General features: G+C 38.3%; 2 protein-coding genes across 2 annotated transcripts; both read left to right on the top strand.

The window, feature by feature from the left end:
- Positions 1–316: 316 nt before the first annotated feature.
- On the top strand, positions 317–3009 carry LOC108319186 (uncharacterized). Its single transcript, XM_052880605.1, has 2 exons — positions 317–1443; positions 1632–3009. Exons 1-2 carry the CDS (start codon positions 317–319, stop codon positions 3007–3009), a joined length of 2505 nt encoding a protein of 834 aa, XP_052736565.1.
- A 96-nt stretch (positions 3010–3105) lies between these two features.
- Positions 3106–4944, top strand: LOC128197805 (uncharacterized). The gene has a single exon (XM_052880604.1). The coding sequence runs from the start codon at positions 3106–3108 to the stop codon at positions 4942–4944; it is 1839 nt and encodes a 612-aa protein (XP_052736564.1).
- Positions 4945–18607: the final 13663 nt, after the last annotated feature.

The following is an 18607-nucleotide window of genomic DNA, read 5'->3' as shown; positions in this document are numbered from 1 at the left end:
TGTCCCTTGGATGTATGGAGCACATGTGTTAGATGAGGGAAAAGGCGCAGATTCGGCCGTTGAGAACATAACAGGCATAGGTGGGATGACGAGAAGTGGTCGAATCTTCGCGTCACCAATGGTGACAAGAGAGGGGACCAATAATAATGAAACAACAATGGCCGCAAAAGCCAGGGAGGTCTTAAAAGGAAAGGGCGCGCAGGTAGAGGAGACCCCTAACGAGGAGGAAAAGAAAGAAATATCCGAAGAAGAGGCCTGCGAATTTTTAAAATTCATTCAATAGAGTGAGTATAAGGTGGTGGAGCATTTGAATCGCATGCCTGCTCAGATTTCCTTGTTAGAATTGCTTATGCATTCTACCTCTCACAGAAAGTTGTTGATGAAGGTACTCAGTGAGGCTCATGTTGAGCAAGGTATTTCGTTGAACAAGTTTGAGGGCATTCTTGGCAACATCATCGCTAATAATTACCTTACCTTTACTGATGAGGAGATACACACTGAGGGGAGAGGTCATAACAAGGCTCTTCATGTCTCTGTGAAATGTTTAGATCACGTTATAGCGCGTGTCTTGGTGGACAACGGCTCCTCTCTGAACGTCATGCCAAAAACGACATTGGATAAGCTACCCTGTGATGGAATGAATATGAAGCCAAGCTCTATGATTGTGAGAGCTTTTGACGGCAGTAAGAGGGTAGTGATGGGAGAAGTTGAATTGTCAGTCCAAGTCGGTCCTTGTGTCTTTCAAGTGACATTCCAAGTTATGGATATCCTCCCGGCTTATAGCTGTTTGTTGGGTCGCCCGTGGATCCATTCTGCAGGAGTTGTGCCTTCCACACTACACCAAAAGCTGAAATATGTTATGGGAGATAAGCTGGTGATAGTATCAGGAGAGGAGGACCTCCTTGTGAGCGGACCATCGTCCACGCGATATATTGAGGTGGCTGAGGAAGCTCTTGAAACAGCCTTCCAGTCATTGGAGATTGTGGGAAATGCCTATGTGGAGCCATTCCTAGTAAGCCCGCATTTGTCACGTGCTTCTATCATGATGGCCAAGGTCTTGCTGAAAGAGGAGTATATACCTGGTAGAGGTTTAGGCAAGCATGGGCAGGGGCGAACTTTCCCCCTAAAGTTCGTTGAGAATAGAAATCGGTATGGCCTAGGGTACAAGCCCACCAAAGAGGACAAGAGAAGGCTGATGGAAGAAAGGAGAGAGCGCGGTCTGGCTCGTGTAGAAAAGCGTGAACCCAGGGTGGAAAAGATTGGTATTCGTGACATCAAGGAGAGCTTTCGTAGTGCTGGATGGATCAACGCGGGCCATATAGCCGCCGTGGAGGATGAAGATAGCTCTGAATGCTCAAATTTCGTGCGGGCCTGCTCACCAGCTGCACCACTCAACAATTGGGAAACTTTGAGTTTACCCGTGATGCTTAATTTGAATAAAATGTAATAGTTTTAATTAATCCTATAGCTTCACCCGGGGCTTTGGGATTCATGACTTGCGGGTTGACGTTTAGTTTTTGTGCTCAGCGTGATAATCAAATCGTGTTTGTTTGTGTTTTATCATCATTTTGCATTCGTCATCAGTTTTTCCTTTTTATTTATTCTCTTTTTTATAAATTTAAATAATGCAGATATGACAATGAAAGTTTTGAAAATAACAATGTCGATATTCCTAATTTTGAGCACCCTGTCGATAATACGGAAGATGATTATGAAGATGATCCGGAACCCTCTCCAGAGCTCTTGAGATTAGTGGAACAAGAGTCTAAAGAGATAAAACCCCATCAAGAGGATGTTGAAGTACTCAACTTGGGAGAGGAAGGAGAGATAAAGGAAGTAAAAATCGGTACTGGCATGAAAAAGGAAGTGAGGGAAGGGTTGCGAGCCCTATTAAAGGAGTTTAAGGATGTGTTCGCTTGGTCTTACAATGACATGCCAGGGTTGGATACCGATATTGTGCAACACAAGCTCCCACTTAAACCGGAATACCTTCCAGTCAAGCAAAGACTAAGAAGAATGAAACCAGAAATGTCATTGAAAATTAAGGAAGAGGTACAGAAACAATTCGACGCAAGATTTCTGGCTGTGGCGAAATACCCACAATGGGTAGCAAATATTGTACTAGTGCCTAAGAAAGATGGGAAAGTTCGAATGTGCGTTGACTATCGTGATTTGAATCATGCAAGTCCGAAGGATAACTTCCCGTTACCACACATCGACACTTTGGTTGATAATACGGCCAAGTACTCGTTATTTTCGTTCATGGATGGTTTCTCGGGGTATAATCAGATTAAGATGGCGCCTGAGGACATGGAAAAGATGACCTTCATCACGTTGTGGGGGACTTTTTGTTATAAGGTGATGTCTTTCGGGCTCAAGAATGCCGGGGCAACATATCAAAGGGCGATGGTGACACTTTTTCATGATATGATGCACAAGGAGATCGAAGTTTATGTGGATGACATGATTGCAAAGTCTGAATCGGAAGAAGAACACATCCTCAACTTGAAGAAATTATTTGAGAGATTGAGAAAATATAAACTCAGGTTAAACCCCGCCAAATTCACATTTGGAGTGAAATCCGGGAAGTTGTTGGGTTTTGTGGTTAGCCAAAAGGGGATAGAAGTGGATCCTGACAAAGTGCGAGCGATATCAGAAATGCCTACGCCTAGCACGGAGAAGGAGGTTCGCGGTTTTCTAGGTAGATTGAACTACATTGCTAGATTCATCTCCCAATTAACCGCTACCTGTGAACCAATGTTCAAGTTGCTACGAAAGAATCAGGTTATGGTTTGGAACGAGGATTGTGAAGCCGCTTTTGAAAAAATCAAACAGTACCTGCAAGACCCACCTGTATTGCGTCCACCCGAGCCAGGAAGACCACTCATTTTGTATTTAACTGTATTGGAAAGGTCAATGGGTTGTGTATTGGGTCAACATGATGAAGCTGGAAAAAGGGAGCATGCAATATATTACTTGAGCAAGAAATTCACAGACTGCGAACAATGATATTCATCGTTAGAGCGAACTTGTTGTGCATTGGCATGGGCTGCTCATCGCCTAAGGCAATACATGTTGAGTCACTCTACATGGTTGATATCCAAGATGGATCCTATCAAGTTTATTTTTGAAAAGCCTACTCTCACTGGAAGGATAGCTCGGTGGCAGATGCTATTGTCAGAGTATGACATCGTATATGTTACTCAGAAATTCGTCAAGGGTAGTGCTCTAGCAGAATATTTGGCTCATCAACCCATTAGCGATTATCAACCAATGCAACCTGAATTTCCCGATGAAGACGTCATGGCTCTACTAGAAGAGAACGGAGAAGACCGAGACGAAAAAGCATGGACGGTATTATTCGACGGAGCCTCGAATGTGATGGGACATGGAATAGGGGCAGTGTTTGTTTCTCCAGGGAAGCAGTACATACCAATGACAGCAAGGTTGTGTTTTAATTGTACGAATAAAATCGCAGAATATGAGGCTTGTGCTATGGGTATTCGGGCGGCAATCGAATCTAAGGCAAGAGTTCTAGATGTATACGGAGATTCAGCTTTGGTCATCCACCAGTTGAAGGGTGAATGGGAGACTAGGGATAGAAAATTAATTCCCTACCAGGCTTACATCAGGGGATTAATGGAGTGTTTCGATTCCATCACATTTAACCATATACCGCGAGAAGAAAATCAATTGGCAGACGCCTTGGCTACCTTGTCATCAATGTTCGAAATTGACCAAGATGCAGAATTACCAATGATTAAAATGAAGAGCCATGCAGAGCCAGCATATTGTCATTTCATCGAGGAGGAATTAGACGGTAAACCTTGGTATTTTGATATCAAGCATTGTCTTAAGACCCGAGAATACCCTGAGAAAGCATCTGAAAACGATAAAAGGTCGCTAAGGAGATTAGCTGGCAATTTTATCTTGAGTGGGGATATTTTATACAAGAGAAATCACGACATGGTCCTCCTCAGATGCGTGGATGCAAAGGAGGCTGAGCTGATATTGAAAGAAGTGCACGAGGGTACCTTTGGCACGCACATGAACGGGCACTCGATGGCCAGGAAGATATTGAGAGCTGGTTATTTTTGGCTGACCATGGAAAGTGATTGTTGCACACATGTGAGAAAGTGTGAGAAATGTCAGAAGTATGCAGATAATATCAATATGCAACCTACGACTCTAAGCGTGTTGTCTGCACCGTGGCCATTTTCGATGTGGGGGATAGATGTCATTGGAGCTATAGAGCCGAAGGCGTCGAATAGACATCGTTTCATACTAGTCGCAATCGATTACTTCACCAAATGGGTGGAGGCTGCTTCTTACGCCAACGTGACTAGAAAGGTGGTGACCAGATTCATAAAAAGGGAGTTGATCTGTAGATACGGGCTCCCTAACAGAATCATCACTGATAATGCCACTAACCTGAACAACCAGATGATGGCAGAGTTATGTGAGGAATTCAAGATTCATCATCATAATTCTTCTCCTTACCGTCCAAAGATGAATGGGGCGGTAGAGGCTGCCAATAAGAATATCAAGAAAATTGTGCAAAAGATGGTGGTCACCTATAAAGATTGGCACGAAATGCTTCCTTTTGCTCTACATGGATATCGCACATCGGTACGAACATCAACCGGGGCAACACCTTTCTCGCTTGTGTATGGGATGGAAGCAGTACTTCCATTTGCAGTGGAAATTCCGTCCTTACGAGTGTTAATGGAAACCCAACTAGAGGAAGCTGAGTGGGTTCAAGCTCGATTTGATCAGCTCAATTTCATTGAAGAAAAAAGGTTAACAGTAGTGTGTCATGGGCAATTGTACCAAAGAAGAATTGTTGTACTCTGTGTTATTTCATTCAATAAATACTGCACGGTTTCATTCATATTTTTTGTTCGCACGCTTCTTGAAATATTGCATGTCTCGCTGAGCTTTTAGGTAAATAAGGGAAAATAAAGGCAATGATAATTAAGCACACATGAGTAAAAGCATCGCGGGTATATTCGGTTGGCACAAGCTCATTCCTGAGGGATGTCGTGAAAGACTAAAAAAGGAGAGAATAAAAATGCACATGTTGAATTCATTGTCAATTAAGTTGTCTAGGGCATAGTATGTTCAAAAAAAAAAAACAATAACTTGAAGTGGCAAAGATGTGGAGTCTTCTCCTGATTCAGGGTTTCGGGGGTAACTTGTATTCATTTCTCGTTAAAGCATCTGTTTTTCATATCGCGTGAACCCATAACCTTTTTCATTTCCCTTCAAAACAAAGGATTGTCGTGGATATAACACTGGGGCAGGTTGGCCTGGCCAAAATTTTCCTCACTTGCGCTAGTAGGGTGATCCCCAAATCCCTTGAGACAAACAAGGGAACTTTCAAAAAGAAAAAAAATGACTCATGTTGAGGTCATCCAATCGTAGAGTTAATCTTTTGAAAATAAGGCAATCAGAGTTCGAAATGATGTGTGGCCTCCTTTCTTTATCCAAAAAAAAATCCAAAAAAAAAAACACACAAATATATCCATTGTTATCCTGTTTTGAGCCAAAAATAAATCTTTTTTCAAAATTATTCCCAAGCAAGGGTTATCATCCGTATGAGTCAACCCAAGAAGCAGATGAAGAGCACTCAGTGATCAAACGGGAGAATCCTTCAAAATAAAAAAAAAAGAAGAAAAAAAAAACAAAACAAAGTGGTGATAAATGAAAAGAATGAAAAAACGAAGTTCAAGAAAAAAAAAAGCAAAGTGCTCAAAAAGTCAAATAGTTGATGTGATCCCTAGATGATAACCCTTGTTTCAAAAATAACTGACAAGCATTCATTTGAGCCTTTATCCCTTTCTTTCGATACCTTCTAGCCCTAGCCACATTACAAGCCTAATAAAGTCCACACATTGAATAATGTTTGCTGAAATTTTCATAAAGCTTAATTTTGCGATAATACGAGATGACTTGCAATTTGTCAAAAAACCAAAAAAAAAAAGTGATTGAAAAAAAAAAGTAATGTCTCAGGAAGAAGGGATCTCTTTGCCAATCAACCAGCAGAATGCAAAAGAAAATCAAACCAACTGGGGCAATCCTTCCTACCCAAACCTTTTCACCTACATAGCAAAATTGGGGCAATCTTGTAGGCCCTACATGTTTCTATGTTAACCATACCTCCCCAGATGAGGAGAACACAAATGTTAGCTCCACATACAATCATTCAGCTATCTACGTCTCATCCCTGATTTTCCTCACCTTCTCAGGTTCAAGCCAAATTGGATTGCAGGAAGCGATAAAGAGAATTTGAACTCATGGTTACACCCTTCTCTTTCTCATTAGAGGTTTCACTGTCTCTTGGCATTTTTTTTATGATTACGTTTTGAACGTACATCAAGTTGGATGACGATGTTGACAACGGGTTCCAAACATGGGTAGTCTAATTAAGAGAGGGATGCTAAAAAAAAAAAAAAAGAACAAAGCAAAGATTTCATGTGTTCATGCATTCATGCACCCTCATGACATTACGTCATATATTTCATAGTAAGCAAGGTATTTTGTTTGAAAATCCTTAAGGCACAAGAGAAGTTGTGAAAAGGATAGTACAACATTTTCTTTCAAGTATATTCAATGTTTTGCTCAGCGTTTGCCAACGTTTCAGAAAGTTTCCAATCCGAGTTTTCTTCTATGTTTGGACCCTCTGCTCCGCAACGGTCGAATTCAGCTTTTTATTCTATGTGTTGACCCTCTGCTAGGCCATGGTCAAATTCAACTTTTCGTTTTATAATGTTGGCCCTCTACTTGGCAATGGTCGAATTTAAGTTTTCTTCTGCGATATTGACCATCTGCTAGGCAATGGTCGAATCCAGTTGTCGTTGTTGTGTTACCGGCCCTCTGCTAGGCAATGGTCGAACCCAGTTTTCGTTTTGTTGCTGGCCATCTGCTCGGCAATGGTCAAATTCGACTTATTGTTTTGTGCTACCGACCCTCGGCTAGGCAATGGTCAATTCCATTTTGTTGTCCTGCAATGTCGGCCCTCTGCTACGCAATGGTCGATTTTCTTTCATTACAATCTCACATTTTGCATGGATTTGGCTAATCTTAGGTCTCGTATTCATTTTCCTTCCTTTCGCCTCCATAGAAATCCAGACGAAATTAGTATTTCTATCTTTACTTATCTTTTACAATATAATATGAAAACATCACTTTGTCATATTATCTAGTAAAATCTAAGTAAAGAGGGACAACTGTCAATACCGAATTTCGTCCGGATTGGTTTTTTTTGGCTTTACCGTAGGCTGTTCTCCTTTGTTTTATTATTTACCCTTTTTTATTTTTATTTTATTATTTTCGTTTTTATTTTTTATTATTTCTATTTATTTATTTATTTTCTTATTAGTTTAGTTGTGTCTTTAGTTTTTTTTTTTTTTTTAGTTTTTACCTTTTTATTTTATTAAAAAGAGAAAAGAAAAGAATTAAGAAAAGGGGGCGTTTTTGTCTTTAGTGAAAAGGGTATGAAAAAAGAAGAAACAGTGTGTGTGCTGGAAGGGGGGGCAGGAAACCGTTTCTGCAGAGTGCGCGGGTATGGCAGAGACGTTTTGGAGCCTACAGAATTGGCACATACACGATTTGGTACAGAATTGCAGAGTGGCACAAAAAGCACAGAAAAGCATAGAGAAAGGGGGATTTTGGGGAGAGCTACAGGGGCCTTCATCAAAAAAGAGAAATCCATTGCTGGGGAGATTGGACAGCAAAGAGAGGAGAGTGCAAGGGGTGGGAAGAGCAGAGGGAAAGTGAAAGCAAGCACACAGTAGAGGAAGGAGAGGGCTAATCGTTTCATTGGAGGTAAGTATCCCTAATTTATGTTATCCGCATTCGTTCATAGTCATACTGGTATGAATTTTCGATTATCCTACTGTTTCATCCACTATTCCATTCATTTACATCCAATATTCATGCTCGCATCGCCTTAATGCGAGTTGTGATCCCCCATTATACTGTCTTCCTTCGGTTGCTAGACCGAATAGGCTGCCATTCACGTAGGGCTCTTGCTCCAGCTTCCACTTCGCATCTGCATCGCTAGCAAACAACCACCATCGTCATTAGCATATTTCAGCCCCTGAAGCACCCAAGGTCACGAACAGAGAGCACTAAAACAAATTCACCATCCCAGCCTCATCCTACCCTTAACCATCTTCACCCATTTCCCGACTCCAACCTTTGTCTCCCTCCCTCGCAAGCTTCCATCAACCCCTTTGATCCTCTACTCCTCTGGTCATCGTGTTCACACCCGTAACCACCTCCAACAAGCATAACCCAATCAACACACAAGGCGGAACAAATCCAGCATTCACCCCCTCACATTCAGATGTACACAACACACACTCGTAATTTTCAATCCCGGTAAAACGTCGATTCAATCAATGCCAAATTAATCAGTAAATCACTAAGAAATGATAAAAATTAGGGGAAGAAGAGAGGGAAAGGTGGTGTTGCGGGGATGTTTAACAATTCCACTAAAAAGATGTTTCACAGATTACAACAAATAGTTAATAAAGCAGATAAATAAACCTTCCTTCGACAAACGAACCGGAAGAAGAACACTCTGCCAACTCGAAGAGAACCGCTCAGACTATCGACAAACGAAACGCGAGCTTCTCCTATTCACGAGACCAGGCAGAGCACCTTGCTAACTCGAAGAGAGCTTGCTCCGACAATCGACACACGAAACGCGAGCCTCTCCTGTTCACGAGACCAAGCAAGGGAACTTGAACTATAGCTTCTGAGAACTTCCTCTGACAAACAGTATTCTGCTAGAGCTTCTGTTCAACAACGTTGTATTCTAATTTCTCCAAAACAAAATATATAGCCAAGTACACTGAGTGCCAAAGATCAGCTCCCAACTGCCATGAATAATCGATTATTGTAAGTGATAATCGATTATTCAAGTCCGTTACAGGTTTTCAAAAATGTGATAATCGATTATATGAAGTGATAATCGATTATTCAAGTAAGACTTGTGATAATCGATTATTGCTTAATCATAATCGATTATTGCAGTTAAAAAGGCAAGTTTACAAGGTTTACAAGAATTTCCTACTACATTTAATTTCTACAAATTGCTTTTAACTAATTCTAATATCTTCTTCAACTAAAACTTCTTGTAGCATCATCAAAACAAATTTCTTCAAGATTTACCAATACTCCTTATTGGTAACAATCTCCCCCTTTTTGATGATGATCAAAAATTCAATTTTAAAAGCAAGTTTGGCTTACCTGCAAAACATACAAGCTAACAAAAAACAACAAGGTTAGCAATACCTGTAATAATTTATACTTCTCCCCTTGTATTATTCTTCTCCCCCTTTTTGATCAAAAGCAAAAAGATCGGATGTGAAAGGCTCCCCCTAAAAATGATCTCCCCCTCAATTAATCAAAGGATGCATATAATCAAGAGATCATTTTATTTATGAAAATAAATATTACATTATAAGAAGACACATAACAGACAAAATTATAACATAGATGAAATGGCAAGTAAACAACAAGACAGTCTAACATAGAACCTATATCTAAAACTCAGGACTAGGAGATCTCTCGGGAGGTTGAATGTTGAGATGATTCTCGATGTTAGATAGGCGAACATCAAGATCAAGAAATTGATCAACCATGTACTCATCAACAGATCGTTGCCACTCATAAATCTCCTCAAAGTGAGTCTTTTGTGCAAGACTCATATCCTCCAATTGTTTAGATAACCTTGCAAAATGTTCTTCCATAGAAGTTGAGGAAGAGGAGGGTATGTTGGATGGTCCAGCATCAGACGGAGCAGCAGCACTTACTGGGTCAGCCATATGAGTGTCCATGTCATCATCTTCATCTACATCAGGATGATCATCATCTTTGTGAATAAGGAATCTTCCTCTAGTAATGAATCCCATTTGACGAAAGGTTGTATCTCCAATTTCTGATCCCACAGTTTCAATATTTTGAACTAGTTCTCCTTCAATAGGTACACCTTTGAATTCTAAAATCCTAGAGATAAGAAGAGCATAGGGAAATTGATATGAATGGGATTTCTTGGCTTTTACCATTGTGTCAGCAATGAGAGCAGGCCAGTCGATGTGTATGTGATTTAGAATCCCATACAATAAAAGTAAATCCTGCTCAGAGCATTGAGCATGGTTGGTTGCTCTAGGACATAAAATCCAGACAATCAAGTAGTGGATCATCCTTTCTTCAACTTTAAAGCCTCCAACCAGTAATTGCCTTCGATTTGTTTGTCGTTCAGGATGACGTAGGAAGGATTGAAAAGTCATCATCCCGTTGAAATCTTCAAGTCCTAAGTGGACTTTGACAGCATCATCCCAGATGGGAAGTTGAGCAACATTGGTCCATATGTCATCATCTAAAATGATGCATACTCCCTTGACCTTAGTAGATATTATCCCATCTCGATAGCGCAAGTTGAAGTAGAAGACTCTTATCAGATCAGGATAAATGCAGCCTTTTTGTTCTAACAGATGCGTTAACCCCTGCTCAGCAAAAGTGTTTGGAAATTGAAAGCCATAGAAGCGGAAAAAGTCAAGACGAATAAACTTTACCGCCATGATCTTCCTTTCTTGCCAAGAATTAACAAAGTCTGCGTGTTTCCCTTGATCTGAAATCCATCCATCTATGTTTGCAAGACGTGGTTGAGAAGAAGAGGAGGCTCCAGCTGTTCTGCGACGGTGCCTTCTTGAGTCAGCCATGGAGGAAGAATGGGAAAATGAGATTTTGAGAAGATAAAGAGAAATGAAGAAGATTTGAGCTCTAGATTTGATTTCAGCAGTATTTAGGTGCAAAGGAGTGCCTAATAATCGATTATGGGGGGCTATTTATAAGAAAAATGGAAAAGTTAGCCGTTTATGGCCGTTTATAGCCGTTATGGGATGCTCCAACGGCTCTATTTTTGAAACTGTCAGCGCGATAATCGATTATGGCTCGTGATAATCGATTATCCGTTCAATAATTACTGCCCAGATTTGCATGATAATCGATTATGCATAATGATAATCGATTATCTGCTCAAGATTTTCCAGAATTTAATTTTAAACATGAATAATCGATTATAACTTAGTGATAATCGATTATGAAGCGTTAAGTTTACGAAAAATGCAAAAAATTGCATAGATTTTGATTCTAAGATATGTCTAACACTCCTAACTCTCTTCTAAGTTCATAAAGTAAAGATACCCCCTTAAATATGCAATTCAAATTTAGTTTTTAGCATACTCAATTAACCCACGAAATCAACAACCACTTTTCAAACAATTAAGATATCAATGATTAAGCAACCAATTTATAAACTAAAATGAATGCAACAGTAGCTTAAATGGAAATTATCATAGCTGCTACAGTTTTGACATGAAAGCATTTCAGCTAGCACAATCAGTTAAAAAAAAAAAAAAAACTTTGACAACACAATTTACAACTTTCAAAACAACAACTATGATTCATGCACTCTCATATCCCAATCTGTTTAACCCAATGAATTCAACTCTACATATAAAACAACATATATAAAAATTAAAACAACAATATGCAGTAATCAGATTTAATTCAATAACATTGTTTATCTTGGTTCAATGGATTTTATCCATGAAATATTGGCAAACCAGAATTTAAAACTGGAAAATTGACTCAAACAAGGAAATGCAGTTCCGACAACTGCTTTTAAAGACTATTCTACAGTGATTTTCACAATTTGCAATCAAGCTTTATGCGGAGCAAATCATAGCTTATATGGCATGCATATAAATAGATCTCCATAGAAATCATCTTTGAAACGGAAATACCAATTTAATCATCAAATAACTTAATTATCTAAAAATGCCAATGAAAATCTATCAACCAACTCATTTAAATGAATATAACAATAATCAAATAATGGAAGATTAAATAAAAACAAGATGTAACATCACAGTTTAAACAACACTTAGCTCAAATACTTGGTGCTTGAATAAAGGCTTTTGGATACCACTTGATGGAGTTACATCCTGGTTTGTAGCATCACTTCAAAGAGTATAATACCATAGAGCTCTCTTATCCTTTTGAAAACTTAACCTGCAAAGTAAAAATAATAGAGTTTTGGTCCCCATAATCTCATTTGGGTCCTTTGAGGTTAGAGACAATTTACTTTATAACAGGAATCCAAGCATATTTTCCATTTGGAACATCAAAATGTTTAATTCTACATTTGTTAGAAGTATGTCCCTTTTTCATACAATAAAAACAACAAACATCATGCACCTTGTTTTTCACAAAAGTCCCTTTCTCAACCCAAACTCTACGAGTTCTCTTAACTTTAGACTTTTTATGAAGATGCATGTTTATATTTCTAAGATTGCTCTTCCTAAAAACATTTTGAACATGTGAGATAGGCTTGATTTCTTTCGAAAGTAAATTTTCCAATATGTCAATGTCAAACATGTGACTTTTACAAGATAAACACTCAACAGGTTTTTCATTTGAATTAGATTCAGACAATTTTGTTTCAAGATTACTAACTTTGTTTCTTAATATGACTTCCTCATCTAATGCATTATCATACTTAATTTGCAATTGTTTAAATTCCTTTTTCAAATTTTTATGAGCAACATTCAATTTTTCAGATTCATCAAGCAATTCAAGAAAAGCTTTTTGCAAATCAAATTCACTAGATTCAGAATTAGAACAACTTACTTGGCTTGCAGTGTCATCAACATTAGTTGTCAAACATAAGTTTGTTTCTTCAACAGAATCACTTGAACTACTTGAGTCATTATCAACCCAAGCAATGTGAACCTTCTTTTTCTTGTGAAGTTTCTTTTCTTTTCTTTCTTTACTTCTTTTGTTGCTTGAACAATCAGCTTTCAGATGGCCTCTTTCACCACATCCATAACATTTGAAACTTGAAGAAGAACCTTGATAGTCCTTCTTTTTCTTCAAGATTTGGCTGTCAGATGATTTAACGTTGGCCATCAAGCATAGATTTTCTTGCTCATTTGAATCGCTTGAGCTTAAGGAATTTGATGTAGAGCATGAATTCGAACAAGTCAACTTAGCCACATTCGATACTTCATCATGAGTGACTCTTAAAAATTTCCACATTTCCTGAGCACTTTTATAAACAAATACTTTGAAAAAATCATCAATGGTTAGTGCAGATAAAATTATATTCCGAGCCTTAATATCAAATTGGGCTATTCTATTTTCCTCAACAGTCCAGTCAAAATATGATTTTTCTACTTCCACACCATCAACTGTATTTTTAGGAATATATGGACCATTTTGTACAGCTTCCCAGATGCCTCTATCAACAGACCCCATAAAAATCTCCATTCTAACTTTCCAAAAAGCATAGTTATCACCAGTAAACAATGGAGGTCTGTTAATGGAAGCACCCTCAGCATATACATGGTTTTGATTGTGACCGGCCATTTTCGCAAATTTTGAAAAACTATCAAAGAAAGCTCTGATACCAATTGTCGGAACAATCGGTACCGTTATAGAGTCACGCAGCGGAATTAAAAACTTGAAAGAGAGTGGAAAGCGTGTTCGGTCACCTTTTTAAGATAAATTTGTAAAAATAATTTTCTTTTAGAAAATTTATCGAACAGTTGATATGCGAAAAAAATAAAGAGTGTAGGGAATAGAAAATCACACGAGTAATTTTTATACTGGTTCGATTCAACAGAATCTACGTCCAGTCGTTAATCACTATAAAAAGTGATTAACAATTCCACTAAAAAGATGTTTCACAGATTACAACAAATACTTAATAAAGCAGATAAATAAACCTTCCTTCGACAAACGAACCGGAAGAAGAACACTCTGCCAACTCGAAGAGAACCGCTCCGACTATCGACAAACGAAACGCGAGCTTCTCCTATTCACGAGACCAGGCAGAGCACCTTGCTAACTCGAAGAGAGCTTGCTCCGACAATCGACACACGAAACGCGAGCCTCTCCTGTTCACGAGACCAAGCAAGGGAACTTGAACTATAGCTTCTGAGAACTTCCTCTGACAAACAGTATTCTGCTAGAGCTTCTGTTCAACAACGTTGTATTCTAATTTCTCCAAAACAAAATATATAGCCAAGTACACTGAGTGCCAAAGATCAGCTCCCAACTGCCATGAATAATCGATTATTGTAAGTGATAATCGATTATTCAAGTCCGTTACAGGTTTTCAAAAATGTGATAATCGATTATATGAAGTGATAATCGATTATTCAAGTAAGACTTGTGATAATCGATTATTGCTTAATCATAATCGATTATTGCAGTTAAAAATGCAAGTTTACAAGGTTTACAAGAATTTCCTACTACATTTAATTTCTATAAATTGCTTTTAACTAATTCTAATATCTTCTTCAACTAAAACTTCTTGTAGCATCATCAAAACAAATTTCTTCAAGATTTACCAATATTCCTTATTGGTAACACCGTTTGGTGACCATCATCGCAACGAACGCTCGTCCCCAACGAGCGCTCGTCATTCAGCCTCCATTTCCCAGCGTCCGCGAGTCATCTCGTCATTGAGCCTCCGTTTCTCAACGTCCGTTCATCATATCCCCAACGAGCGCTCGTCATTCAGCCTCCTTTCTCAACGTCCGTTCATTATATCCCCAACGAGCGCTCGTCATTCAGCCTCCTTTCTCAACGTCCGTTCGTCATCTCCCAAACGAACGCTCGTCATTCAGCCTCCTTTCCCAGCGTCCGTTCTTCATCTCCCAAACGAACGCTCGTCATTCAGCCTCCTTTCCCAGCGTCCGCTCGTCATCCCCCCAACAAACGCTCGTCATTCAGCCTCCTTTCCCAGCGTCCGCTCGTCATCCCCGCAACGAGCGCTCGTCATTCAGCCTCCATTTCTCAACGTCCGTTTGTCATCCCCCCAACGAGCGATCGTCATTCAGCCTCCATTTCTCAACGTCCGTTCGTCATCTCCCAAATGAGCGCTCGTCATTCAACCTCCTTTCCCAACGTCCGTACGTCATCTCACCCAACGAACGTTCGTCATCCAGCCTCCTCTTCTTCCCCAACGTCCATTCGTCATCTTCCCCAACGAACGCTTGTCATTCAGCCCCATTTCCCAGCGTCTGCTCGAGCGCTCGTCATTCAGCATCCTTTCCCAGCGTCCGCTCGTCATCTCCCCAACGAGCGCTCATTACTCTGAATCCTTTCCCAACGTCCGTTCGGCCACTTCCACGAACTGCACAGTAGCCTGCGACGGACCGTTTGGCACCCCTTTTCTCGGGCCCCTCATTATTTGCTTTATTTTTATTTACTTATTTGTTTTTTTTTATTTTATTTCACTTATTTTGTTTATCTTATTTCATTTGTTTTATTTATTTATTTTTATTTTATTTTTATTTATTTTTATTGTCTTATTTTATTTTATTTTGTTCTATCTATTTATTCTAGATATCTATTTATCCTAAAATATATATTAAATAATGCAATATTTATAGTTTAAATAAAAGAATTTACGAAAATACGTTTTGAAGGTTAAGCACACGTGTGACCGCTCGCGTCGTCCTTGTGCTAAAAAACCTTTTCTTCTTTTTTTTAAGTAAAATTGCGAAAATACGTTTAAAGGTTAAGCACACGTGTGACCGTTCGCGTCGTCCTTGTGCTAAAAACCTTTTCTTCTTTCTAAATAAATTACAAAAATACGTTTTGAAGGTTAAGCACACGTGTGACCGCTCGCGTCGTCCTTGTGCTAAAAAACCTTTTCTTCTTTTTAAGTAAAATTGCAAAAAAATACGTTTAAAGGTTAAGCACACGTGTGACCGCTCGCGTCGTCCTTGTGCTAAAAACCTTTTCTTCTTTCTTAAGTAAAATTACAAAAAAATACGTTTTGAAGTTTAAGCACACGTGTGACCGCTCGCGTCGTCCTTGTGCTAAAAACCTTTTCTTCTTTCTTAAATAAAATTACAAAAATATTTTAAAGGTTGAGCACATGTGTGATCACACGCATCGTCCTTGTGCTAAATACCTTTGCCGTTTATTTTATAAAAATATCAAAAAAATATAAAATTGTCAAAAACTAAAAACATCAACAATTTCAAAGCAACAGACAATTTCTAGCCAGAACTACGTTATCCTTGATTCTCCATCAAAAGTGGAGATACGTAGGATCAAGGCTAGTCCTTGTCAGGTTCACTTTCCAAAAAAATCCAAAATCATTTCAAAACAAATTTTCAAACAATTTCCAAACAAATTTCTCAAACAGTTTCAAAAGAACTACGTAACCCTGATTTCTCATTCTGAATGAGAATACGTAGGACCAAGGTCAATCCTTGTCGGACCCAAAAAACTAAAAAATATATTTTGTTTATTTAGAATTTTATTTTAGGGGATAGTTAAACATTTTGAAAACCACATCATATTCGTGCATTTAGTTAAAGGTACTGCCTTAAGGTAGGCGTTGTAGGGTGATAATACCTTCCCTACACGTAACCGACTCCCGAACCTAGAATCTGGTTCTTGTAGACCATGCTTTATCATTTTATGGTTTTTCCGTAGTTTTCCAGAATAAACTATGGTGGCGACTCCAAAATCTCTTTTCAAAACCCGTTTCTTTTTTTGGATCGTCGTCCCGTCGCAATTCCGGTTGCGACACATGGTATCATCTGGACTGATGTAAACGCTTTTTGTGATATTGTCTCTAAGATTGTTTATCAGGTTAATTACGTTTTCTTTTATGTTTTGGTTTAAGCTTTTATAGTGTTTTGTCAAAATATAGTTTTCACACTTTTTCTGTTTTCCGAGAGTCCAACTCAATACCCTTTGGTTACATTATGGCTTTCATGTTTAGTGTAACTTTCTTAAACGCTTTTCACTTACTAGATGGTTATCATTCATCTTGTTGTTTTGACTCAGGTGTTTTTGTGTTTTCTACAATCCCAAGTGTTTTCCTAAGACTTTTCTATTGTTGGTCTAATTTTAATATTTTGTTGGTATCATACTTTTATCTTGAGAGGTCGTCTACAAACTTTTTTTTCCTGGTGGATTATTAGTCTACAATCCTATGTGTTTTCCTGAGGTTTTTCTATTGTTGGCCTAATTCTAATATTTTGTTTGTGTCAAACTTCTTCGGAGGTCGTATGTAGATTTTTCTTCCTAGTGGATTATTAGTGAATTGAATATGTTAGACTTGATGTATGGACATTTGTTTTTTCAGACTTGGGGTTTGAATTAAATTCTACTAGTGTCGAAAGACTTTTGATCACACAAAAGTAAACAAACCTAAATTCCCCACTAATGTAGTACGGGACAACCTAGGGTATCAATCTAAAAACTTGGTACTTATAAAGTATAGAATTGTAGAATTATAGTCTAATTATTTATTTACTATTTACTAGGTGGAGAAAGAAAATTAAATGGAATCTAAAAAGAGAAACTAATTATTAATGTATGTATGATATCTATACTTAATGCAGAAAATATAACCTAAACTAATGAACATTATTACTCATGCAATGAAATAACAAAACCTAAATCTATGAATCACTAAAATAAGCAAAAGAAACTAATGGAAAACTGGGAATAAATGCAAACAAAACATAAATGCATCAAACATATGATCAATTAACATGAAAGAAATCCTAATTTGGTAATTAACTAAGTGAATGAACAATAAGGACTAACATGGGAATGAATGCTAAGAAAGAAATTAAAACAGTAACTATGAATGGAAATTTGAAAATCTAATAACACCCAAAAGCAGAATTGAAATGCCCAAATCAAACTAATCAAACAACCATGGACTTCCTAGAATACCATTCCTAGTCATGAAATACCCAAATCAAATGCTGAAATCATAAGGAACAAATAACAAATCTAAAGTAACTCAAAATCCAATACTGAAATGAAAAATCAATGAATGCTAAAACAGGGAAAGTAAAATAATGTGCGAGAATCAAAACTGAAAGAACAAAAGCATAAAATTTGTATTGAAATCTGAAATCGAAAGTACATAATACCAGAAATCCAAGAGAGTTCAAAGTCTGTCACCCAATGATCATCCCCAAGAATTCAAGTGCAAAGAAGGATTCTTTCACTCTAAGAAAGCTTTGAAAATCTAAACTAAAGCAAGAGAATGAAAATTGAATCGTAATGTAAACCCTACGAGTGATGTATGTCACCCACACTATCTACTCTAAGTCTAAGTACATCGTTTGTCACCCAGTGCACGTATGTTTCTATTTTTACAAAACTCCTTTATATAAGAGAAAAAAAAAAACAGACAAGAGGGAAAAAGGAGGGAAAGAACTGATAACTAACTTAGAAGCTTCGTGAAGCTTTTCCAACTAACTTTCTAACCGTTCTGCTTCAATTGATCTAGCTTCGCAAACCTCCGATCACGATTCTTCTTCTCCAGTCCGATTTGCTTTCTGGGCCAGCTTCCTCTTGGGCTGTGGAGCTTCTAGTCTTCTTCCAAAGTGGCTCATGGAGCTCGCGTTGCTGCTTCTCTTCTTCTAAGCTTGAAGAACCCTAACTCGAGGGTTGAGAGAATTTGGGGAAAAGAAGCCCTAATTGATTTGATCTTCTCTGCCAAATGAATATGCGCGAGCTTTACCCCAAAGGCAGCTTCAAC

The sequence above is a fragment of the Vigna angularis genome, chromosome 7 (assembly GCF_016808095.1).
Source record: "Vigna angularis cultivar LongXiaoDou No.4 chromosome 7, ASM1680809v1, whole genome shotgun sequence".
NCBI classification, from domain to species: Eukaryota; Viridiplantae; Streptophyta; class Magnoliopsida; order Fabales; family Fabaceae; genus Vigna; species Vigna angularis.
This window is presented reverse-complemented; position numbering and strand designations above follow the sequence as displayed.

Excerpts from the sequence above, each read along its gene's own strand:
- LOC108319186 (XM_052880605.1), top strand. The coding sequence starts at position 317 with ATGCCTGCTCAGATTTCCTTGTTAGAATTGCTTATGCATTCTACCTCT. Across the intron at positions 1,444-1,631 it reads ATGCTTAATTTGAATAAAAT|ATATGACAATGAAAGTTTTG; the intron begins GTAATAGTTTTA and ends TAAATAATGCAG.
- LOC128197805 (XM_052880604.1), top strand. The coding sequence starts at position 3,106 with ATGGATCCTATCAAGTTTATTTTTGAAAAGCCTACTCTCACTGGAAGG.